Source organism: Lepidochelys kempii, chromosome 2 (genome assembly GCF_965140285.1).
Source record: "Lepidochelys kempii isolate rLepKem1 chromosome 2, rLepKem1.hap1, whole genome shotgun sequence".
NCBI classification, from domain to species: Eukaryota; Metazoa; Chordata; order Testudines; family Cheloniidae; genus Lepidochelys; species Lepidochelys kempii.
This window is the reverse complement of record NC_136381.1, coordinates 201696953-201724341: the sequence shown is the minus strand read 5'-3', so window position 1 is coordinate 201724341 and position 27389 is coordinate 201696953. Positions and strand designations below refer to the sequence as shown.

General features: G+C 39.8%; 1 protein-coding gene across 4 annotated transcripts in view; it reads right to left on the bottom strand.

Moving 5' to 3' along the window:
* Positions 1–27389, bottom strand: part of ZNF385D (zinc finger protein 385D) — a 616194-nt gene that overhangs the window by 260565 nt on the left and 328240 nt on the right. The window contains exon 1 of one of the 4 annotated variants that reach the window (XM_073333498.2): positions 2751–2977. The exons of the other annotated variants lie outside the window; for them this stretch is intronic. Coding sequence (XP_073189599.1) covers positions 2751–2772 — 22 coding nt within the window. The 5' untranslated portion in view covers positions 2773–2977. Of the gene's footprint in view, positions 1–2750; positions 2978–27389 lie in introns of those variants that run through there. 4 annotated transcript variants of the gene reach the window in all.

Below are 27389 nucleotides of genomic sequence, written 5' to 3'. Positions count from 1 at the left end.
CAAATACACTGCCAGGTTTTTTTTATTTTAATTCCACAACTCATATTCACCTCAAAATATTGAATGCACAGTTAGTAGAATAGGTAACCAAAGTATCCACAGGGACTCAACAGCAAACTCTACATCACAGCACAGTGAGTGAAAATTAACAGTTCCTGAAATCACTGTATTTAAATTCTAATAGAAGGAAAGAGTGAAGCTTATGTCATTAAGAGCGTCCATTAGTTCGATCATTTGAAAGCTAAGTTTCACATTATATAGTGGTTCTATATACACAATATCTACACAAAATTTTCTTGGGTGTTGCATGTTTAAATATAGCAAAGTGCACAGTTATTGACTTCTTCTGCATTCAGTAACCTGGCTTTGACTGAAGAGAACTTTAGAGAGAGTGCTTCATATAGGCTTATTTCAATCATTGGATATTTACTATGTAAAAATCATATTTCCAGAGGAAAAGGATTTACATTTTTTTCATGGTAATTATTTTAATATTTACTTGGCACCCAGCATAGGGCATGCTCTACCATTATGCTACCTTACTTCAGTACCAATTAGGCCTAATGAAGCAAGTAAAACATGTACATACACACCTGCAATCCGGGGAGGGTTTTTCCCCCTATTTTAGTCTGAAAGTAGATTAACATCACACTAATAGACATTCAAAAAGAAACAGCAGCAAGAAAGATTAAAAAAAAAAGTTGGAAGCAAAATTTAAGAAATACTACAGTAAATTATGCATAAATTTTAAAATGTATATTTTGTATAAATGGTGGATAGAGCACAAGGTTCAATGTTAGGTCATAGTGATGTGTGATGCACACTGCTCTGCCTTCACTTGGCTTTGTGCAGTACTGCTTAGTACCAGTAAAATATTCTACTAGGGCAGGTGAGATTATGAACTTTTAGGTTTCTGACAGTTGGAGTAAGAGACTGCCTAGCATAGCTGCAGACGAATGTGTCATTCCCGCCTAGAGCATGGGTTGTTACCCAAAAGAAGGAAAATAGGAAGCCAATTTTATACTAATGCTACTTGAAGTTTCAGGCCAAACAAAGCATACTGAAAACTTGCATAATAGAAACTTTAGTTGAACCCTCAGAATGAAGCAGGTCACATTTCAGTTTTCCCCATTAAAAACTTGAATTACACAATTAAACAAATTACCATGTGAATCACTAAGCAGTACACCCAGTTTGGAATGGCAAAACACTGGTAAACAATGACTGACCCATGTTACACAGATATGAAAATGTCATTAAAACAGCAGATACAGTTTAATTTAAGATAGTACAGCAGACCTCTACCCAATACTTCTAACCCTTACAACTATAGTCAACCAGAAAGTCTTACCACAACTAAGCAGGCAATCGTTGCAAAGCTTACTGCAAAGAAAACATCGAACACTTGCAGTGATATAAAAACAAGCCAAATAAAAAAATAAAGCAAATCCTAATGCCAAGTTGTTTTTAATCATAAAATTATCCAATTCACTCAAACCTAAAATGTTTATGGCATAAACAATAGTTCAGCCAATGTACAGGAGTGATCTCTTCTCACTCTTCTGAGGACATATTAGAGAAAATTAATCTTTGAAGGTGGCTATTTCTGCCAGTAATTTAAAATATCTTTTCTAATATGACAACTTACAGCAAAATCACAGTTGCCTTCAAGGCAACTGATGGATTTCAGCTTTAGTAAATAAGTTGGGGGCCCTTCCCCGTATATTTTTAAGGAGGGTAAAGAAAATTAGGAAATAATGGCTACACTAAAAACACACTACTGTGTACAGTATAGCACTCACAGTCAATCATAATATCAAAGAAACACTTCTTTAAGCTTAATGTGAACTGTTGATTTAATATTTAAGGAAATAGAGAAAGCTGCTGAATGTCCCAGAAATCCTCCAGTTCTGTTCATTAATAGATATTGTGCAGCAATACATTAATACCAATGTTGCATAAGACTTCAAATATAAAAGAACAGGATTTTCCTCCCTTTCATCACATTTAAAAAAATATTTTTCCATCAGTAAGTTGCAGTATTACAGTGTGATTGTACATCCCTGCACTGTATTGCAGCACTACATTAGTAACACATATCCAAGATCCAGCATGTTTTTAGGGTATGCAGCCAGTTCAGCTGCAAACCTAAGGAAGATTTCCATGAAGCTACGAAACTAAACTCTGCACAAATATTTAACAGCTCTGAGACCTCTAAAGGCTTAAAATAACATGTATTTCATGGTATGTGAGCAGCCAGCCCCATGGCTGTGATCTGCAAAGTGCAGAGTACTCGGTAAACATACCATTGCAAATAAAGCTTTGTTTCTCCTTTCAGTCTTAGAATTCTTAGACCTAAATGCTGAATGAAAACCTAATACTTACTGAGACTTCAAATCATAAACCATGCAATAATAGCTTATATATTTCATTAAGTTTGTCTGTAACTTCCCTTGCTTCACAACAATTCTTCATCCCCCCTGAGCAGAGGAAACACAAGTTCATTTAAGACAAACTGTAGGGTGAGTTCATTTTTTTCAGCAGCTAACACTAAGCCATAACCCATTCAAACAGAATCCTTTCTAAGACAATAGGTTCCTTTTTAAACTGCACAACCAATGTGGTTTTCTAGTTGTCAGTTTTAGGTGCGTGCCAGCATGAAATGTTCTTGCATCTAAAATTTTAAATAATTACTCCTATGGATAAGATGTGAGCAGAAGCAGAATTACATCATCATAGTTAACACTTACCAAAATACATGATGTTTCTCATTAATCATGCAGTCAGAATCCCACCACTGTGTATTCAGCATTAGCTCCTGCACAGGGCTGACATGTAAAACAGAGCTCCTTTCATTCTACATTGCGTGGAAATTTCCCAGCATAGGAACAGTGAGTGAGTAGTGTGCCTCCTCAGGAGGAGTGCTTTGCAGGCAGTCTTATCCCTGATACAATCCCGGTCTGATTTAGCGTTTACTCTGGCTGCATGCTGCACTGCCCATTCTTACTGTAATCTGACTCCTCCTTGTCATGTCCTTGCTGTGCCTGTGACATCAGTACTAAGAGTACTACAAACAGATTTTTTTTTTTTAACTAGCTCCCATTGGGGTGTTCTAATATCTTGGTTCAACTAATCTGAGCTTTCAAAAAAAAAAGTCTTAAAATATTATACTTTTTGGCGGGTGTGTGTGTGTGTGTGTGTGTGTAATAAATGCACTCAGTGACATAATATGGTCTATTATATAATAGGCCGGGAAAGACAGCACATATATCGTTAACATATTTTCCTCACTGAGAGCACAATCCAGAAGGGTGCTGAATGCCCTCAATTTCCATGGACCTCAATGGGATATGAAGATGGCTGGCACTTTGCAGGATGAGGTTAAATAGATGTTTCCATCCAAGTCTTGTATGAAGCTTAGTTTCCCTCTAAATGCATTTTTAAAAACCCAGAAATCGTAAATAGAAATACAGTTGTGCTCAAATGAGTTAAAACTATGATTTCTGCCCATAAATAACAACGTGAGAGACAAACTTGATGGCAGAAAAGATTTATAATGAGGTTAAGAACCTTTCACCTCTAGCTCTCAAGATCCTGTCCAAGTTGGTAAGTCATTAGCAGCTCATAGCTAGTTTGTTGTTTCTGTGACAAATGTGGTGATCCCAAGCCAGGTCCTAATAGATAGATCCCCACATGATCATAGCTGCTAGGACAACTGGCATCTTTGTTGGCAGTCTCCAGAAAAAAGACAGAAGACATAGATAATGAAATACCCCGTTGCCGTAGAGGTCATGCCTCAGATTAGATTGGATGCATATTAGCAGCACTGGGAAGGCTGCACTGTCCGTACCTCTGTATGTACCAAGTCTGTTCTGTGGATCAGTAAAGGATATTAGTTTTGTGTATTGCCAATATGGCATCTTTCACTAGTAGTACACTTAAGATAAATAAATAAAAATAAACTAAAAATAACAAAGGAAAGTACACTGAAGTGTTTATCTCATTATAGTGGGATCAAATGGGATAAATGCTTTCATTCCACAGGAAAGAGGATGACAGATATCATAGAATCATAGATGATTAGGGTTAGAAGAGACCTCAGGAGGTCAATCCCCTGCTCAAACCAGGACCAACCCCAACTAAATCATCCCAGCCAGGGCTTTGTCAATCCAGGCCTTAAAAAGCTTTAAGGATGGAGATTCCACTACTTCCCTGGGTAACCCATCCCAGAGCTTCAACACCCTCCTAATGAAATAGTGTTTCCTAATATCCAACCTAGACCTCCTCCACTGCAACCTGAGACCATTGCTCCTTCTTCTGTCATCTACCACCACTGAGAACAGTCTAGTTCCATCCTCTTTGGAACTCCCCTTGAGATAGTTGAAAGCTCCTATCAAATGCCCCCTCACTCTTCTCTTCTGCAGACTAAATAAGCCCAGTTCCCTCAGCCTCTCCTCATAAATCATGTACCCAGCCCCCTAATCATTTCTGCTGCCCTCTGCTGGACTCTTTCTAATTTGCCCACATCTTTTCTGTAGTACGGGGACCAAAACTGGACAAAATACTCTATATGTGGCCTCACCAGTGCCAAATAGAGGGAAATAATCACTTCCCTCGATCTGCTGGCAATGCTCCTACTAATGCAGCCCAAGATGCTGTTAGTGTTCTTGGCAACAAGGACACACTGTTGACTCTTATCTAGCTTCTTGTCCACTGTAAACCCCAGGTCCTTTTCTGCAGAACTGCCGCTTAACCAGTTGGTCCCCAGCCTGTAGCAATGCATGGGATTCTTCTGTCCTAAGTGCAGGACTCTGCACTTGTCCTTGTTGAACCACATCAGATTTCTTTTGGCCCAGTCCTCCAATTTGTCTATGTCACGGGACGCTATCCCTACCCTTCAGTGTATCTACCTCTCCCTCCAGCGTAGTGTCATCCAAGAACTTGCTGAGGGTGCAAGTAATCCCATCATCCAGATCATTAATGGTATAATTCACTTAAATCTCCACTTCTTATCCTTAAAACCTCCACACTAAGTTCAGTTTTTATGAGGTCCCATCACTTAGGGTGCAATTATTCTAGTATCAAAGGAGCCAAACAAAGTTCTGTTGTAGATGGTGGCTATATACTAGACATGCAAGGGAACTCTACACCCCGTACAAGACTTGACTGGGTTTCATGCTACCGCCACAAAGGTCAAAAGAGTTGAGTGCAGACTGAAGGAGGGGAAAGGCCATTATATGAATTTCATGACAAGAAGGTCCTGCAAAAGAGGTGTATAGGGGTCATGGCTAAACTTGGGTGAATAACTATTTTTTCCTCTGTCAGAGCTGGAAAAAAAAAACATCAAGAAAAAAAATTCAGCTTGACCTAAGCAAAACACAAGTGTTTCAGAAAAATTGGGCAAATTGAAAAGTCAACAAAAAACTATTTTGGGTCAAACAAAATGTTTTGGTTGATTCAAAATGAAAGCTTATGCTCAAATAAATTGGTTAGTCTCTAAGGTGCCACAAATACTCCTTTTCCATTTCATTGTGTTTCCAGGCACTTTTTTATACAAAAGCAAAAGAAACAAAGGGCTAGGTTCACAAAAGGTGAGAAGGAGGTAATGGAAGCCTCCTTTATAACCTTTACCCAGTGGATAAAGCACCCACCTGAGATGCGGGCAACCAACGTTCAATTTCCCCTCCTCTGTGGAACAGGGATTTGAACTTGAGTCTACTATTTTGTAAGCAAGGGCCCTGATGAGGTATGGGATATTCTGGCATAGGCTTCTTTCAGCCTCTTCTGTTGAAGCTTTTCCACTATGTATAAATAATTAAGTATTGACCAGACCGGGGACTTGATCTTCAGTCTCCCACCTCCTACAGGGAGTGCCCTAGTTACCAGGCTATACAGTCATTCTCACTCACTCATTTGCTGCCTCTTTGTACAAGGGAATATATTTTACCTCTAGCAGAAAATGTGGTTGCTGATGTCCAGTCCAAGCATTTCAGATAAGAAGTGGTGACATTTTTCGAGGAGGGGCAAGTAATCCTCACAGATCATCAGCAGACTTACTCAAGGACAATCTCTGCAGCCCTCACATACCTCTCCTTAGTGGGAATAAAAAAGACCAGAGGACCTATCCAATGGCAAATCCTTCAACTCTGCTCTTGACCTAGCCGTGCCTCTCCCCAAACATCTCTGCAGAGCTCTAGGTTACAAGAGGTCGCAAATCCAGCCTCCATCTTGCACAGCAAAACTACATTGAGCATGCTGAAGGAGGACCCTCTACACCAAGGAAGGTAGAGGTAGCTGTTACATTTGGACCGAACAGCAAAGGTTATAGATGTAGGGGAAGCTGATAGTAACACAGCTATTTGCTGTGGTAGCTTTATTTTTCTGGCAACGAACAGGGACAAACGAAAGTGAAGCTCTGCACCTGGTGAGTACACAGTGCCCAAATAGTTAAAGGGGCAGATCAACGCAGTAGCATTTGGAGCTTAGTTGCCGGCACAGAAGCCATCTCCTCCTCATTCTAAACAGCTGCATAATGTGCAATGCTACCTGTGTCATCGTAAATTGTCATGTATCTTGGGCTAGATCCTCAGCTGGTATAAAGCACTGTAGCTCTGTTTAAGTTTTACACCACCACAGGATCTTGTCCCTTTTAAAACTCATCTTCAGTACAGACACAGTTTGGGTGATTATTTTCACTTTTATACTCTAATGTGTTAAAACTGTCACTCCAGTTATTATATGTTGTATAAACAAAGAAAATCTATAATCAAAAAGAGCCATAAGAGAACTGGATATTTTATTTAAGTAACTTTGAATTTCCCTTATGGAGCAGATGCAAGGGAAGAGGCTGGTCTTTCTTTCTGGCAAGCTTCCATAGCCCAAATTCACATACTTCGGGCCAAATCATGCTTTCACCACATGTGTAATTCCCAAAAAATCACAGAAAGCATCAGAGCTCCAATAAACACAGGCCAAATTCTGATCCCAAAATAGAATTGCATGGCTGCAAAGGAAAACAGGATTTGGTGTGGTAATTTTAACATTCAGTGATTGGTGTTTTAGGACAAGCATTTAGGACTCTACTGAACAGAGCTTTGCAGGGTCATAAAGTAAGAACCTTCCTTATGCCTGTGAGTGCACTACTTGGACCAGGTGTCTGGGCATGCAGGAATAAGCTAGTGGGCAGGTAGAGAAAACTCTGGGTTCTTCCCTTCTGATACACAGACCAGCAGAGCTGAGCTGTCACAGAGGTGTTAAAATTTTCTGCAGGTATGGGTCAGCAGCATATTACAACCTGCCTAGAATAAGGGAGAAGTAGGGTGGGAATTGTACTTCCCAAAGACATAATTTGTGCCCCGTGTTTCTCCTGGGGTGGCCCACCCCTATGCTCAGGACCAAAGCCACAATGCAGCCCTTGGTAAGGTATATGCTCTACCATCCTGTTTTTTAACTTTGAGCCCACTCTTTTCACACACATTTTAGTACTAATTTATACTATGCCCCATGTTGGGAACTAAAACTACTTGCAGACATGTCTACTGCAAACATTGATTAATATTTAATAAAATTAATGTGCCTGCTGATTCCTGGAAACCTCACTTCTGGTTTCGAATTATCCCAGGAAGCAACCAATAATAGATTTATATCAAGATTCTTACTGGTTGGCTTTGAGGAATTTCAATCTGATAGACTTACCGCACTTTTTTTTTTTTTTAAGGCGAGTGCAGAAGCACATGCAGGGACTCTTTGTTGGCAGAAATGTAATACCGTGCAACAAAAGACACCAGTGACACAACATTATCAGTTTGTGTGTCTCGTATAGAAGGCTAAAAGATCTCATACACCTGAGAGGCTTCCAATTTTTCTCAAAATAAATTTCATCTATTGTGCACAGACAACCATGAGCAACAGAAATGTACTGTGTTGAATCTGAAAACAAAATGGAAGCAGCAGCCCAAATCACACGGAATCTCTTTGTTTCCCTTTGAAAAATGAAAAAAAAAAACCTCTTCAAGGTAATCTGAGCAGCATTTAAGCAAATTGGGGATGGGGGAACATTATAGATAATGGACACTTTATTATTATTTATGCCATAACAACAACAGTGCAGAAAGAAGAGTAATTAAGCCACAATTTTGCAAGAATCCAAAAGTAATTGGAAGTGTTTCCAAGTGTGCATAAATGTGTGCCTGAAGTCAAATACACTTAATACATTGGCTAGAAGTTTGGTTTGTTTTTACTTTGAAGCCATCTGGAATAGTTTAAGACATATGGCATTTTTACTACAAAATAACATAGATTTTGCAATTCCTAACTAATCCCCTGAGGTTAAATTAAAGGGGAGGGTTGTGTGAGTGTGTGTGTGTGTGTTTAACTATCATAGTAGCTCATCTCTGTTCTGATCTTTTTCCACTGGATAAAACTACCAAATGTGCTTTTACCCTTGACTCAGAAGTGTCACTTCTAGAAATCTGCAGTATTTGTCACCATGAATACCATTTAACTGCACAGTACCCAAAGGAACTCTGTACTGCCACACATGAATACAACTGGAGGAACTTAATTAATCTTCCTGTCACTTCCATGATGCTTTTCATTAGTTTAGCTGCTATCTGATCAACTGGTCCATTCTCTATTGGAAATGGCTATCCAGAACCTCTTATAAAAGCATTTTCTAGAGATAAACAAAGACTCTCCTTTTGATGTGGAGAGCCTTTACAAATCTTAGCCATGCAGACTTTATCTGTTCAATAACAGTACTTGCAGCAAACCTTATGTGTAAGTAGCTAGGATTTTCCAAATATGAGGTTTAAGAACTATGAATAGCACCAATATGCATTTATGTGTAGAAACCAAGTGGCTTACATTTTATACTGATACTAGTTTACAGTCTGGACATAGATATATTTCAAATGAAAGGTCACATTTTTCTTCATGAATAGTGATGTTTATTACAGTACCTTTAAAAAAAACTCAATTCAACATTTCAGGCACTGGCTCTGCTTGTTATTCCACTAAGGGACCCATTCAGGTATTTGATTGGGGTTAAGATGATAAATCAGAATGAAAAATATGCCTAATGCAGAAGCTTCTTTGATCATGTCTATTGATCACAATTTGTTAGAGATATTATAATCATATAAGCAATAAGTCGTGGCAGGAAGTGATAAGTCTTATTCAGGGTTCATGTTAGAGATCAAACGTTTTTAAGAAGATCCATAACTATTTCAGTCAAGAGCTGGGTTAAGGCAATTTATGGCCCTAGACAAACCCTCTGGCCCTATCCAAGTGCCATTCCTCCTAGACTATAACCTTGCCCATTCCTCCAGGTGGCAGTGACAGGGGCCATTCACATAAGAATATTAGTTGGACTAATGAGAAATTCACCATCACTTCTGTTTCAGCAGACTGGGCCTTTACTTGCTTCTCAGACCACTGTTCCCTGTTCAGGCAGGTTGTGGTCCATCCTGGAGGACAAAGGATTCGGATATGTAGGGGCCCCCTTATGCATAGATTCATAAGGTTTAAGGCCAGAAGGGACTATTAGATCATCTAGTCTGACCTCCTATATATCAGAGGCCATTATATTTCACCAGTTACCCCTGTATTGAGCCCAATAATTTGTGTTGGCTAAAGCGTATCTTCCAGAATGGCATCTAGTCTTGATTTGGAGATAGCAAGAGATGGAGAATCCACCACTTCCAATGGCTAATCACCTTCACTGATTTCCAATTTAAATTTCTCTGGCTTCAGCTTTCAATCATTGGTTCTTATTATGCTTTACTCCACTGGATTAAAAAAGCCTTTTCTACCCAGTATTTTCTCCCTGTGGAAGATACTTATACACTGTCATTAAGTCATCTCTCAATCTCCTTTTGGATAAACTAAACAGATTGAACTCTATGTCTCTGACCATAAGGCATTTTCTTCATCCCTTGAATCATTTTTGTATCTCTTTTCTGCACCATCTCCAGTTCAATATCCTTTTTATAATGTGGACACCAGAACTGCAAGTAATATTCCACTAGTGGACTCACCAATGCTGTACCCAGAGGTCAAATCACCTCCCTACTCCTACTCACAACTCTTCTGTTTATACACCCAAGAATCACATTAAACCTTTTTGCCACAACATTGTTGAGTTACTCATCCACTATGAGCCCTATATCATTTTTAGCGTCATTACTTCCCAAGGTAGAATCCCGTCCCCCCATCCTAGAAGTATTGCCTACATTCTTTGTTCCTAGGTGTATAAATTTACATTTGGCCATAATGAAACATATATTGTTTACTTGCACCCAGCTTACCAAATGATCCAAATCGCTCCATATCAGTGACCCGTCCTCGTCATTATTTACTCCTCCTCCATTGTTTGTGTCATCTTCAAACTATCTGTAATGATTTTATGTTTTCTTTCAGGTCCTTGATAGATATATGAAATGGTACTGGGTCAAAAGTTATCCTTATGGCACTCCACTAGAAACATACCCTCTCACTATTAAGAAAAGGAGTACTTGTGGCACCTTAGAGACTAACCAATTTATTAGAGCATAAGCTTTCGTGAGCTACAGCTCACTTCATCAGATGCATATCGTGGAAACTGCAGCAGACTTTATATATACACAGAGAATATGAAACAATACCTCCTCCCACCCCACTGTCCTGCTGGTAATAGCTTATCTAAAGTGATCATCAGGTGGGCCATTTCCAGCACAAATCCAGGTTTTCTCACCCTCCACCCCCCCACACAAATTCACTCTCCTGCTGGTGATAGCCCATCCAAAGTGACAACTCTTTACACAATGTGCATGACAATCAAGTTGGGCTATTTCCTGCACAAATCCAGGTTTTCTCACATCCCCCCCACCCCCATACACACACAAACTCACTCTCCTGCTGGTAATAGCTCATCCAAACTGACCACTCTTCAAGTTTAAATCCAAGTTAAACCAGAACATCTGGGGGGGGGTAGGAAAAAACAAGAGGAAACAGGCTACCTTGCATAATGACTTAGCCACTCCCAGTCTCTATTTAAGCCTAAATTAATATTAATTTAAATATGATTTATTTATTCATTTTATGCTTTAATTCTTTAATATTAATTTAGGCTTAAATAGAGACTGGGAGTGGCTAAGTCATTGTGCAAGGTAGCCTGTTTCCTCTTGTTTTTTCCTACCCCCCCCCCCAGATGTTCTGGTTTAACTTGGATTTAAAGTTGAAGAGTGGTCAGTTTGGATGAGCTATTACCAGCAGGAGAGTGAGTTTGTGTGTGTATGGGGGTGGGGGGGATGTGAGAAAACCTGGATTTGTGCAGGAAATAGCCCAACTTGATTGTCATGCACATTGTGTAAAGAGTTGTCACTTTGGATGGGCTATCACCAGCAGGAGAGTGAAATTGTGTGGGGGGGGTGGAGGGTGAGAAAACCTGGATTTGTGCTGGAAATGGCCCACCTGATGATCACTTTAGATAAGCTATTACCAGCAGGACAGTGGGGTGGGAGGAGGTATTGTTTCATATTCTCTGTGTATATATAAAGTCTGCTGCAGTTTCCACGATATGCATCTGATGAAGTAAGCTGTAGCTCACGAAAGCTTATGCTCTAATAAATTGGTTAGTCTCTAAGGTGCCACAAGTACTCCTTTTCTTTTTGCGAATACAGACTAACACGGCTGTTACTCTGAAACCTCTCTCTATTATGATTCATAATGTTTAACAACATTTTGAGATCTACCAGTTATCCCATTTATAATCCATTTAATATGTGACATGTTGATTTTGTATCTTTCTAGTTTCTTAATCAAAATGCCTTACAGAAGTTCAGATACATTACATTAACACTATTGCATTTATCAACCAAACTTGCAATCTCATAAAAAATGAAATCAGGTTTGTCAAGACATATTTACCATAAAATAATGATGATTGCATTAATTGTGTTCTAGTCTGACCTCCTGTGTTATACAGGAAGTCAGCCTAGATGATCACAAAGGTCCCTTATGGCTTTGAAATCTATTCATTTTATGCTTTAATTCTTTATCAATGGAATCCCATATCAGCTTTCCTATTATTTTTCCCAGGATTGATGTCAGGCTAACTGGCCTATAGTTAGCCATGTCATTCAGCATGCCCTTTTGTTTACTGGTACATTAGCATTCTTCCAGTCTTCTGAAATGTCCCTGTTATTCCAAAATGTATTAAAAATGGACATCAGGGGGCCAGAGAACCCCTCAGTCAACTCTTTTAGGACTCTTGGGGACAAGTTATCTGGGCCTTCTGATGTAAAAATGGGTTTCCAGAGTAGCTCTTAATATTCTCCTTGATTACTAATGGACTGGGAAATACTTCATGTGATAGGCATAGTACATCATCCTGCTTCTTTTCAAGTATACAACAGTAATATTTATTGAACACTTTTGCCTTTTCAGCATCACTATTGACAGTTTTACCGTCTCCATCTAGTAATGGGCTTATAACATTGCCAGGATTTCTTTTATTCTTAATATACTTTAAAAACTATTTATTGTCCATAATATAGTCACCCATGGAGTCTCCCCCAATGTCTTTGGCTTCCCTTTTCTACACTTTATAACTTTTAATTTATGTTGATTGCTAATTTATATTGATTGCTATCTGTTTCCCCTTTTTTGCATTTGTTATATGTTGCCTCCTTATTTTTAATTGCAGCCTTCACTTTGCCACTGAACCAAGAAGGACTTTAGACTAAAGTTACTCTCTCTTTGTTGATTGTTGAATCATGCCTTTTTGGCTATCTAGTAAACACTTTGTTAAATAACTCCTGATAGAGGTCATTCTTATTTTTCTGTCTGAATTTTCTCCCTAATAACTTAATTAATAATTCTCCTCAGTTTGAGAAGTTAGGCCCTTTGAAACACAAGTATATATTGCTAGGAACTGTCCTCTGTTTCACCATATTGAATGTAATTAGATCATGATCACTGGTCCCTTGGTAACCAGGCTAGTGATTAATTCATATTCATTCATCACAGCAAGGTCCAAAACTGAAGGCTGATAATGAACTAAGATCTCTGTTTCTCAACATACAATCTATGATAACTTCTACACTGTAATTCCAAATTGGAAATTGTTGCAAAGAAGGAGCCTGAACCAATGCCCACTGAAATCAATAGGAGGTTTTTGTTGATTATCATGGGAATTGGATTGGACCCTAAATGTACGATAAAATATCAGTGAAGAAGAGAAGGCTACAAACCATGTTAATTAATTCCATGGAAAACATGTACTAATTCAACAAGTCAAGTATAGTCCTCAAAGGAAAAACAAACATTCTGGGCATTCTGGTGACATAAAAGATGGGGCAAGTTACACAGCAGTAAGCTGTAACACACCAGTAACTTACATACAGAGTGGGTGGAAGGATGGGGTAAAATAAAATACAGCCTCTGCTCTTTCAACAGATATTTTAAATCAACTTACACTGGACTTTCTCATCAGCTCTGAATTTGACCCTTAAATTTACGCCTTGCAATTTTATACCCATGTGCTACACCTGTTGTGGAAAAAAAAAATGTGTTAGCATATTGTGAAAATGCCAGTGACTTACATTTATACACTGCACGTCAGGAGGTTTCAGAACTTGGGATCTCTATTGGATCATTCACACCCACTGAAATCCAGCCACCTCTGGGATAAACATGGCAACTGTTGGTAGTGCACAGCATCACTACACAGCAATTTAGAGCAGAAAGTGAGGAATATCAACTGAAACCAGAGCTGGAATTTGTGTGTGGAAAATGTAAACTACCCACTGACAATTTGATGAGAACACTGCTGTTAATAACATCCCTACATTTGCAAGATTTCCATTGGATCTTTATTTACCTTAATTTTTCATCCCATACTAAAGAAAGGCATCTCCAATCTTTCTAAGACCGTGCTGAGACACTTGTTCCTTAATCTATAGAGCAACCACTGCAACCAAACAACAGCCAATAGAGCAGCCTACAGTAACTATGTGTTCCACTGAGTTCTCCGAGGACAGACATAGGCCGGCCATGTTTATCTTTAAAGACAAATTGGGATCAAAACACAAAATGCGTGCTGCCATTTACTGTTTAATCGAAAAAAATATTGTAAAATCACCCAGGGACAACTGATTTATTTTAAACTCTAAATGCTCCAGTACTTTTCTTGCAGAAGAAGATCAAAGACACTGCTTTTCTAACACACTGCCAATAACATTCAAATACTTTCGTATCTGGTTTATAATAGTTAGCTTTAAAAGGAGGGTTTCAGCTCTGTTCTCACCTTTTGATCGTATTAACAGAGCCTCTTCTCATTCTAATTCAGAAAGACATTTACACAGAGAAACTCTAGTTTGTATCAGCACCAGATTTTCTTGTTACATCTTTTTGTACAGCTCCCTTTTGATCTGCTGTATCTCTGAATTTAATTATGAAGTCTGAAAATGCCCTGCCACTATATCTGCCCGCAAAGTAATTCTATCTGTTTCCCATGTCCCAATGAAAAGACTGTGGACTTGTCTACACTTACAGAGGTGCTGCGGTGCAGTCGCACTGCTGTAGTGCTTAGTGAAGACATAATCAACGCCAACAAAAGAGCTTCTTGTAGGTAGTCCACCTCCCTGAAAGGTGGTAGCTATGTCAACAGTAGAAGTCCCCCCATCATCTACACTGTGTCAGTGTGTCGCTCAGGGGTGTGGATTTTCCAAACCCCTGAGTGATGTAGTTATAACAACATAAGTTTGTAGCGTTCACCAGGGCTGTACCTCAGAGTCAAGTTCTCTCTCACATACTACAAATAAAGCTTAAATACAACACTTCTCAAATATATTAGGGACAACATACATAATTTTCAAACACAGGCATTTAAATTTAGGCCATTAGATGCTTAAGTGGCTTGCTTTTTTCGATGGTTTGCAAACTTAGTACCTCTAAACATCAGACCACTTTTAGGTGCCTAAATATGGAGTTAGAGGGGATGGTGTCAAAGTTCAGGTACACACATTTGAAAATACTGGTCTAGGCTCTTAGCACACAGAGATTCTTCCTATGTGCACCCACCTCTGAACTCTGTGATAAATCAGAATTGTAAAAGGGCTTAATTACAGTTTACTCTACCCCTTAAAGTATAATTAGATACCTGAAAGAATTTCATAGAGGTTTCGCCAGCCACAGACTTTGCAGTTGCTTGCCTATCCTCTTCTACTCATCTAGTAAGTGAATTACCTCCAAGAAAACTGCATTCAAAGTGATTACTACTTGCGTATGGACTATCTATGAGGCAAAGTATAACTCTGAAAATAATGATTTTTTCATTTCTCTGGCAGTTCTGAAAAATGGGGGAAAAATCAGTTTGAATCAAACCAAAGTATTCTGAATTTTTGGCCACTCGAAAAAGTGAACAAAACTTTTGTTTCATTTTCAGGCATTTAAAACATTTTTTTTAATAAAAGCAAAGGAAACAAAGGGCTGGATTTACCCCCCCAAAAAACAACCACCAGTGACAACTGTGCATGCACCCACACCACCCTCATACCTGATAGGACAGTGATTAGGGAACTCAGCTATGATGTGGGAGCCCAAGGTTCAAATCCCCACTCTGGAGCAGGAACTTGAATCCAGGTCTCCCTTATCCCAAGTGAGTGCCCTAGCTACCAGCATGTTGGCTATTTGCAGAGGGAAACTCTCAATCTCTCCTGTTGAAGCTGTTGCACTTTGTATAAATACATAATAATTAAAGCAGGGAATTGAACCTGGGTCTTCTTTCTCCCTGACAAGTGCCCTAACCACTGTGCTATTGGGTGAAAGAAGAGGACTGTTTTGTGAATGGCACCTAAGCTCCTTGTGAATCTATCCCCCCTGTTTTTTGAGGGGCAGGTGTTTGTTTTGTCCAAAACTGTTCACCACCACATTTGTCTCAAATTTGCAAATAGTTTGGTTGACCAGAGTCTGAATTTTGGGGCGAATAAACTATTTGTCTGAAAAAATTTGCCCAGCTGTCGGAGGGATGTTCACCTCAGTGAAGAGGATCTGTACTAAGCTCTGTGTATCACTTTAGCTCTGCAGTGGAGCTAAAGTGAGGAAGGGCCTGCTGGTGTATCAGCATGACAGGGGGATAGAGGGGGGATGTGTCTCTCTGCTTCTGTGTGTTCTGCACAAACCAGAATCAAAAGCGATGTTGAAGGTGGCAGTCCAGCAAGGAAACAGGGTCTTCGATTACATGGATGTTGTGACCTTAACACCTACTAAAGTTGAGGGGAACGGTTGAATGCAGCCACCATTCTAACCCATGACATGGAATAGCAAACTTGTGTTGGACAGTGAGTGGCAGTATACTGCAACCCTCTGCCTTGTCAACTTCATATGCATAAAGCCTGATTTCTCATTTTTTGTGAGGGAAGTGAGTTTTGTTTAGGTGGATTTCTTTTCCAACTCCTCCTGGAGAGTTGGCTGCAGTATAAAAGTGACTTCTAGCTCATACTTGTGTTGCGGCAATTTAGCTCTGAATAATAGAAAATGGGATCACTAAATGGAAAGCCCGCACAGAGAAAATGGTATAGGAGACAGAAAAACCCAGTGTAACCATTTTATCCAAAAGCCTATAGCATGCCACAAAAGATAATCTTGTTTTTAAATTGTTGCTCCTTTTTGTATTAGAACTCTCTTAAGTTACGTATCTGTCACGTCCTTCCTTGAACACTGACCCCCAGAGCATTTCATCCAGTAATTATTTTTACTAAAACTAGTTGCCTACACATTAAAATTAACTGAGCCATGTTTTATGTTCATTTTCCTACAATGCCATTGACTTCAAGGACAAGTTTGGCCCACTCTTCAGACATCAACAATAGGTCGTATAATATGTGAAAATAATGAGATGTCGGTTACAACACAATACAAGAAGTTAAATTTTAATTATGTCTAAAAGGTCTTTTTCAGAAAAAAAATAGCTGAGGGGAAAAGTATACCAAAAATCCACCAATTTCTGAACAAATTAGTTTAAGTACATGATTAGTAATCAGTCTGCTCAAGAAATGCATATCATACAATACAGCATGAAACTCTGATGTCAGTTATCAAACTCAATCGAGTTACTTTGGATTTACATGTCAACAGAGATCAGAATTAGGTCCATCTATGATGAAATATAAAATGTTCTCCATTTATTAAAATGTACCATGAAGAAACCAAATAGGTTATTTTTCTCAACAATGAGGATAGTTTCACCATAGCCGCGTAGTAATGATATTCGTGAAGATGTGAATAAATCTGAAGTATAAATAGAGCTATAAAAACTTTCCATAAATCCAAGGACAATATATCAAATTTAAGGAATATTGAGCCACAACAACTTTTGGTCCTATCAAGAAATGCTCACTGACAAATAAGTGTCAAAATGGATATATGATCATTACTTATTTTCTTTGGTTAAGTACCCATGCCATACTATAAATCTGCATTAACAGTTTCACTATAACCATTTCACAAGAAGAGCATTGGATAAACTGTAATGCCTCAAATGAACCTTACCTAGTATGTTTGCCAATAGCAAATTCTGTAGCTAAGACTGAGATGTAGTTTCCGTTGTAACTCTCCCACGGTACATAATTTTTTTCAGCCAACTCCCTGTCTTTTGTGATGAAATATTTCATGGGAGTCAATCCAAACAAATTTTGTTTTGTGTATGTGTGCGCACACATGAGAGAGAAAATCTTGTTTGGATTGACTCCCATATTGGTAAATATTATGTTTGGTACATATGAGCAAATTTGATCAACTACTCAGCTTACTAGCTAGACTGCAGCTTTGATGAGGCCAGCAGTAGTGGACTCACCCTCGGATGGGTAGAGTGGAAAAGATCACAACTAGGATCAGCTAGGGCAATGCTTCATGTGGTCCTCTGCTTCCCCTTCCCCCTCTCATTTGTTTCAGCATGTGTTGAGGAGAGAGCTGCTGCTTTGTTTTTTCCCTTCCAATCCCTTTCCTGCCCACCTCTACAGCCACTGGATGGTAGGGGTGGTAATGGGGTCGGGTGATAGGCTCTTCCCTGGAGGAGCTGGAGGTTGCTACAGTTTGCTGTAAGGCAAGTAACCCTTTGAGGGTCCCACTCCTCCCCATCTTAAACTAGTATTCTGGATTTCCTTCAGTGCCAGTGCCTGGGCTGAATTACAGTCCTGGAATTTGGAAGGGATGTTTGCAATATGGCAAAACTGGCAAACTCTCATACAGGTTTTCACTTCCATTTTGCATCCTACAGGTCTGGTCTTGCGGGTTTAAATTACAACGGTTGCAACACTAGCAAGTTGTAGTGCAGTTGGTGGGTTAGCAAGTGTATGCAGATGAGGCCCCTGTAATCTAGTGCGCTGCTTGGGCAATGGTCCTAGGCACAGCAATCCATACTGAGGGGGTGCACCTCTATGTCTCATGCAGCTTGTGGCTTCACTGATCTCACCTCTGCTACTTCCAGAATGGAGAAAGGGAGCACTTTCAGGCTTTGGCTTCTGTCAGGGTTCCTGCGCAGGCCTGAGAATAGAGAGGGGGCACGGTCTTCATACCCACCCAGGCCACTGGAGCTAGCTGAGATCTGCATTGGAACAAATCATGAGATGGGTCCCAATGAGATTTGTCAGTTAGAAAGGTCCTGTCTGAGATACTTGTGACCCAGTGGGCTGCTTGGGAATTGGCCCCAAGCATGCACTGCAAGGTGAGGAATTGGTTAAGTATTTTAAATTTTAAAACAGAAAATCAATGGGTTTCAAGCATTTTTAAAACCAGCAGCTAAGCTAAAAGTCCACTAATGATCTCAGATCATCAATAGAAGTTACTTTCAGTTTTTCAAGGGAAAAATTACTCCAAGAACTATAAGGCAATACACAAAACAAACAAGATTAAAGATACACAATTGTTTATATAATTTATGTGATTATTTAGCAAGATTGGCTAAGTAAATAACAAATGAAGAACTTCTGGGCATATTACATACTTTCCGAATTAGTCTCGCTGAAGTCAACACATTTTACCAAGGCTAGTTTTCAACTTTCTGTGAGTGTCTCTCAGGCAAGGGCAATTCTGAAAGGCAACTAATGGATTAGTCTTTGATCTCAGTTCCGTGACTCAAAGGCATTCAAACCTGCTAAAGAGATTTTTTTTAAATGGCAGAAATAGAAATATATACAAAAGGTAAAGACTAATGTGCCAAATTGGCCTATTACTTTGAGGGGAAAAGGGTTGGAGGGCAAGACACACAACAATCCTTCCCTCAAAAATGATTGAAGGGACAATTTATAAAATATGTATTTATGGAATTTTAAGAAAGGCAAATGTGCAACAAGAAATAATGTGTGTTGGAAGAAAAGGAAATGTACAAATATTAAATATATCACCCATCTTGGACATTTAATTGAGAGTTAATGGGCACACCCTGCCTGAATCATGAAGACAACAATTCTGAGAAGGTATAACCAGTTCAAAAAGAAATCTTGCCAAAAGACAAACAAGCAAAGACTGGCCAAATAATATCAAATAGAAATACAGTATGGCTGTCACCAGACGATTATGCCATCAAGATTTTATGAAATGGGGACAAAATTCACTTTAATTCAAAAGGGACAAATGTTATGTTTTAAAGCAGCTCCAATAGGAAACACTACAAGGAGATCCAAATTGTTCCTCCCTTTGATTGATTCTAGTTATGATTATAAACGCTTGCGAACAAGCAAGCAAAAGGTTCATAAACAACGAAAATATTGACAGGTTTCAGAGTAGCAGCCGTGTTAGTCTGTATTCGCAAAAAGAAAAGGAGTACTTGTGGCACATTAGAGACTAACCAATTTATTTGAGTATAAGCTTTTGTGAGCTACGGCTCACTTCATTGGATGCTCACGAAAGATTATGCTCAAATAAATTGGCTAGTCTCTAAGGTGCCACAAGTACTCCTTTTCTTTTTTTAACAAAAATATTTAAAGTGTCTATAATGAGATGCCAGAAGGCGTAAAAAACCTCCTGCAAGTTGCTGAGGACTCTAGTCCCACTGATTCAACTCCCAAATGACTTGAGAGTTGGGGACTCCCATAATCCTACATGATCAAAGGACAATCAGAAGCCTAGAGAATATTTAATACTTACGGTATTAAATGGCAAAAAACAACCACCACCCTGCACTGATGCATAGTTAAGGTAGCCGAGTGGTATCTTGCGCCCTTCCAGAATGTCAGGTTCAGCAAAATAAACTTGTGAAAACCAAGAAATACAGAATTAAGGTTAAACACCCATGCATCTCTAACTCAGTCCGGCTGGAGCAGGGAATAGCTACTGGAAATTATCTGAATGTATTCCCGTTGCATTCATTTTGGTAGATGTACTGAGTGGTGGAGGAATTAGTTGGAGCAGCTTGGAAGAACTGTGATTGTGATATGAAGTGATCTAGGTGGACCATGCCCCTCCGGTTTTGTATGCGAGACCCTGTCTCTGATCCAGGTCTGTGTGATCAAAGGAAAGAAGTGATATATGTACCTTGAGAGACCAGAATGCCTCATTTCTATGCTGTTTTGTCTAGCTTCTACCACTAGTGGATCACATGCTTTCCCTCCCCCCGATTTCTGCCAGGGCGGGAGTCAGGCTGAGGGGGATGTGCCTGGGACAGGCAACGGTACCTAGTGCTCGCATTGAGCCCCACTAGGTGGTGCCCAGAACAGGGAAGCAAGACCAGGCTGGCAACACAACTCCACCAGAGGGGGTGTGGGGAAGCCCTCTGAGTCCCGCCTCTTCCTTGCCTGTAGTCACAGTTTAACCCTTTAAATTGTGCCCTCTCCTCACTATCAAGGGTTATGGGTCATCTCTGAATCTGAGTAACTGTGAGGATTCTAGAGCATTTAGAAAATTCAAGCTTTAAACAGAAACTAATCTAAACCTTAATCATAGCAGAGCTGGTGCTTTACCTTTTCTAAAGGGTGTTGTAAGCATGTAAACTAATTAATCCTATTTCCCTGGCCCTGGCTGTTGGGCAGTATTATCTTCATTGAACCCCCTGCATTCTCATCTGTAAAATAGTTTGAACAAGGTTACATCAGATCAGTGGAAGAGCCAGGATTAGAACTTCTGAGCCCGGACTACGAGCCCTGCATTCATTCTGACTCCTATTAAATAAAGAATTAGAACGAACAGTGTAACAAAGCAGATTGTGTAACACCTGTACCACTCTTATACATTACAGCAAGACAATAAGCAACATGCCTTACAATGTTTTAAGAAGACTTTGATTCATATTTCTTTTCTATCCACTACATTTGCATTTGTTTGTTTCCTGCATGACAAAACAGGCCAGATTTATCCCTAGTGTAATTCAGTGAGCCCAGTGAAGTCATATCAGGGATGAATTTGACCCAAATTGTCTCCATGAGGTGACTAATAACAAAATAGGTTTTATTTTCATAATGCCACGAGTGAGCAGCCTTTCTTAAGAATGCTTGCAAACAATTGTTGTCAGCTTTCAAACACAATTTTATAATACTCTTGTGGCCTTCAAACATGCTACATTTTCATCCTTATCACCACATTAAATCGTGTTGTAACGTCTTTGGGACGAATTTGAATTTTTCAAGCTTGAATTTAATTACATTATGTAAACTAGAAAACGTCTCCACCAGTATGCTTTAAGGGAATAGTTTATCTTGGCAATTTTAAATTTTATTTTGTTTAAAATATTTGCATTTTGATAACTTCACTCTGCTGTATGCGGCATTTATTGATCTTTGTCGGGGAACCCATTTTCCATTTACTGAAGTGCATTTATTTTCCATAAACACTGAATTGCAGCACATTCTTACACAGTGTTTAAGGTAAAAAAAAATAATGAAAAAGTGCTTTTCAAAGGAAGCAGGATAATATGTCAGAGAATAAAAGATTTACAGTGGCATCACTACTTTGTTTCATGCCAATTTGGTAGACAGTGTGATGGGTCAATGGCAAGAATCTATGTTTGCTCTGGCCATAGTGGTTTAGTAGATCCCTTGCAATAATGCAACCACATTTCCATTGAAAGATCTCATGACAAAAATAAAATTAAGTAGCATCTCAGTTCCATTTAGAATTTATTTTTTACCTTCTGCATCTATGTCAAATGCACATTACTCAATCTTACAGAAAGTTTTTTTTTCTTTTTGTTATTCATTCAATATTTGTTTTTAAGGTAGCATGTTTATGGAACATTCCTTTCCCCCTTCCTTCCTTTTCCATCTCTCCATTCCTCCTTCCCTCCCTCTCAACTCATACAGTCTCATAATGGAGGTAGCTGCATTCAGGTTCAGAAACAAGCAAAGGACTTATTTCATATTTAACTCACATATTTATCTTCATATTTCTCTCTCATTTATGGAAACGTGGAGGCATTTTACAGTCAATCAAGCAAGGCTTGCCTCCACCTGCAGTTGAGTGTAGCTCTTGAAATGCACTGGAGAAGAATTCTGATTAGGGAACCTGGGAGGAAATATTATATGTGAAAATATACATACATTTCAAAGAGGCATGGAGATTTTCACATCCTTTCTAACTCCTAAGCTCTAGGAAGCTGGGACAGTATGTGAAAAGTCTCATATCACAGCTTGATATTAGCAAAATGAATAAGTCTGCTGCTCTGGCATGTAGTAGCCAACTGTTTCATAAACATACAGTGAATCTAATAAAAATATTGCCATGAAAAGAGTATTCTCTCTCTGTCTCTCTCCCTATATATATATATACTGTCATAAAAATACATTAATAATCTTTATGTAACAGTTTCCTACTAATATCTTAGCTACTTTTTTTTGCTTTTGTTTGTTTAAGATAATAAACCTATTTTACCTCAATACCCAAGACAATAATTCTCCCAATCAGATCTTCGAGCAGGGTGAATCTCAAATAAATGGAAGAAATGAAGGGTTATTTGAGCTTTACAATACGGAACTTTTTTATCCAGCCGGATGCTCCTAGGCTGGAAATAGTGTTTAGTTGCACACTGCATCTGCTCTGGCACAAACAGATCTCCAAAAGGAGATATTGGCTTGGCAGAAAGATAATTTTTTAGCACAATTTTAGATTTTACTATATTTCCAGTGGTTGGAATACAGGGTAGAAACAAAAATTATTCCAGCTCTTAGGTGGTATGCAGCCATGTTGTCAGATGTGAAGCTATTATGCAGATGAACGAACACATACGTTATGATTGTGTACAGATCCCATTGCAAATATTGACACTTAAGAACTGTGTGTTGATTTGGGATTTTAGCTCCTTCACAAAACATTTGGTAATTTAGGAGAGGTATAATCCTACCCTCAAAACTTTCAACCAATTTAAAGCAAAACGGTAGCTCAGACAAGTTCCCTTAAAGTTAAAAAGGTAAGAAGTATCTCTGCTCCTCTGTGTGTGGTATGTGCTTGTTTCTGTAGCAGGAGACACACAATAGAATAGGAAAGCATTCAACCAATATGTGAAAAAGATGGTAGAATTCTGTGGCTTGTGTGCATTCATAGAAAAGAGAAATATGTCATCTCCCTGCTTTTTTTGGTTTTGCCTGCGAGACTTGGTAATACTGAAAAAAAGGTCTGCGGGCATATAACAGGAATAAGAAGCTTATACACTGATGACTAAATGACCATATAATGTAAAGGCATATAAAGGGAATAAAATATTGCAGTTCCTATTGTTTGCTTCAAGAATCTAGACTTTTGGTCCCTGTTTACATGAGAAAACAAGGTACCTTTTCATTTGTGTTAGCTTAACTCAACTGATGCCCTCCTACACCCATCTTAAACTGTGCTAACATTTTTCAGATTGCTTGAGTTAGTTGTGTTGCAACCTGGGCTCCTACATTTGGTTGTATAAAGGGAGCCTTGGGGACAGTGAACATGGCATACCGTGGCACAGCAACCAGTAAATAATTGACATAATCTTTGAATATTGTGGAATAGATTAGAAATTTTAAAAATAATGGATATGGTGATCTATCATGGAATATTCATATAGATTATCTGATGTGTCCCTGGTTTACCAGTACAAAATCATTCTGTAAATGTGTTTCAGATAGTGTTAACGTAATAGTCTGTGTACATTTGGGTTGGAGAATAATTACAGTCAAGAAACCTTGAACAGACAATACATAACTCATTTTTGCTGCTAGCCAGGTAGTTGAACAGGGCAAATCTGTGAATATCTCTGCAACAAGGTGGCTGGTTCTGGGGACCTCCATAGAATATAAGCCTCCTCTAGTGGGTCACCCTAAACTAAAGTGCTACACTCCTGCAGGGTCACTGCTGCTGACAGGCGGATTGTGTTCGCTATAGCAAGGATATAAGGCATAAGTGCTGGAACTGAGGATCTGAGGCGTGCTGCACCTCCTGGCTTGAAGTGGTTTCCATCATATACAGGATTTGCAGTTTGGTTCAATGGCTCTCAGCACCCCCACTATAAAAATTGTGGTTAACTTTGGAGTGTTTCTCTGGGGCAAGAGGCAGTCCTTCAGGAAAACACAACGTAATCTCTTTTGGAGTTTTGAGAGCTTCTGGGATGCAGGACTGAGCCTGTATGGCACCTACCCTATCAGCTACAACATTGGCTCCAGAGACTCCAAACACCAATTCCCAGGATGTTTAGAGTCTGGGGTGTGGACAGAATAGACTGGAAACTCCTGCACAAGTCAACAGAGAGGCTTCTTAAGGGGGGGTTTAATATAAGACAATTTGCAGGACCAGCAAGGAGCCAGGACTGCTCAGTCCCTCAAGCCACTTATGGCAGTGTGTACAGACACTGCATGCCCATATAACACAGTATAAATACCAGCACACATGATGAGACACAGCTTAGGTGAGTACAGTGCCTACATGCCTGAATCCTCCAGGATGTATACTCTACAAGGCTCTCTATACACCCAAGCTACGCCGCCCACATCTAAATTTCTATGTTTAGGCGTGTAGTGTCCAGCTGCCTCCAGTCTACCAGAGCCTTTCCTCGTCACAGTGAAAGTCTCTGGCAGCGTGGCACTGCAGGAGCCTTTCTCCACTGCAGGAGCCTTTCACTGCCACGTGTAGTATTTCATTTATTGGGATTTGTAGGACTGTATTTTGCTTCTTACGTGGTGGATCATACTCCTGGTTAAAAGTAGTAGTTTTAGTTATTTTCCCAAGGGACAGCACCCCTCAACAAAGAACCTAGAACCCAAACCATGCAAGGACGGGGGAGAAGACACTCTGATTAGCAAGCACTAGGAAAGAGGCTTAAGCCACAGCTTAGGGGAGGGGCTACACTAGGAAAGACTGAACTTGGAGAGAAAGCTGAGGCTGAAGTCTATTTTTTGGTATCTGAGTTATCAACAGGACCAAACTCCAGGAAAAGGATATGTTTGGGTTCTATATGGTGTGTGTTGCTTCCTTTCAAAGCAGAGTAGTAATTTTATTTGCTTATTGAACACCCCGTGTGTGTCAGGATGAGAAAGATTTGGATTGCTATCTCTCTGTCCTACTCTTATACAGAACTCTACACAGACAGTGGAGCGATCAATCCACAGATCCATTTGTGATGAAGGGGTAACAAGATGATGAATTAAAAAAAAATCATAAAATTTCTGCTCTATTCCTTTGATAATAAAATGACACACTGCAAAGCAATAGACTTCTGTCCTCAAACTCTGCTCTAATAACGTGAGTTACTCTGGAAAGGTGGATTCCTTCTTTTCATGTAAGGTCAATAACCATTTCTTTCTACAAGGGCTGCGTTTGGATGCATTTTTGTTATATGTCAATCTAAAAAACAAATGCAAAGCCTGAATGCCTGGGGCCAACTGCGTGACCTTACCCTCTGGAACAACGATTGTATCCAACAGAGAAGCGGTCTCCATTCATTCTTTTTGCTTTATTTCCCTCCACCTTAGAGGTTGTTGGGTAGGATCCAGAAGCTAGGACTAGGACTTTACTGTTGTTGGTGCTTATCTTCGCTGGCCTGCCCCTCTGCCTCTGGTGAGAGGCCCATCAGAAAGATGGGATCACATACACATTCCCATCTTATATCACCATGCATTACTGACACTCCAGTACATAATGCTGCTTTCAATCTACTAATTCAATTTAGAGCTTCACACATTTAATTTAACTTCCTTCTCCAAATATACAGCAGTGTTTGCTACTTCGCTGGATGCCACTCGGCTGAATGCTGTCCCTGGAAGGATGTTCATTTTAAACTAGCAGAGACTAAACGATTAATATAATATTGATTGCAAGGAATTTGTGTACAGAGATTTGCCATGCCACTGGTTGCAATACCTTATCAACAGTCAGCTCTTTGACAGACTCATTTGATGCCCATCAGCTACCTCATACATTCTTAAACAAGATTCAATGTAAATTCTGCAGACAAAATAGGCTAGTGAAAATAACAGATGTGGCCATAAAAAGGAATACATTTCCCCCAAGTCTGAATTTTTCATATAGCTGTGTAATCACTTATATTTTACCCACATGCTTTTATGCCCCTGTACATTGTTGGTTTATGAATCTTATGTAGAATATACATGCTGACTCACATCTACAAAGCCATATATCAAATCCATACAAGTACAATTTATTAAATGCCCTCTTCTAAACCATTTTTAACCCATCTAATTCTAATCCAATTAGTTGAGCTCCCTTACTTTCGACGTGTACAGCGCCAGACCCTGGAGTGATCTGCACAGAGCACAAGTTAGGATTTAAAATTTATCTTTGAACTCCTCTAATGCTGCTGCTGGCTCTGTGGGCTGGTCCCTCTTGCCATATTAGAGCAGCTATACTGGCTTTATGCCATCGAGGATCACACATATTGGGGTGATGCATGCAAGACTGGCTAAACTGACTTTAGGACCAGATGATGCAGTGGAACAGTGTAAGGGAACTGTTGCCCCCTTACTAACATTCAGTGGGGGTGTTTTGGTTGGCTGGCTCCCCGTACTAAAAGGGGAAGGGTCTATGGGAAACCAGGACCCTGAGACTGATAGACCCCAGGAACAATGGGGAGAGGCCAATGCTCCAGGTCAGCCTGAATGACAGGGCAAGCAGGCCAATCAGGAGGCCAGGGAGGTCCCATTCTCCGTGTGAGCTGGATTTGCCTGGGTCAGACAGAGTGGGGCTGACCTAAGGAGAAAGCAGGGGCCCAAGCTAAGCTGGGGAGTAGAGCTGTGCCAGATCCAGAGGGACCAGAAAAGCAGCCCAGAGAGAGAAGACCCTGTCCTGGGAGCAGAGCTGCAGCCCCAAAGCTAGAGGCACAGCCCAGAGAGAGCGGACTTGCTCTGGGAGCAGAGCTGCAGCAACCAGAGTCAGAGGGGCCAGAGACACAGCCCAGGGAGCTGGAGGCAGAGCAGCAGCAGTGCAGAGACAGAGTGGTG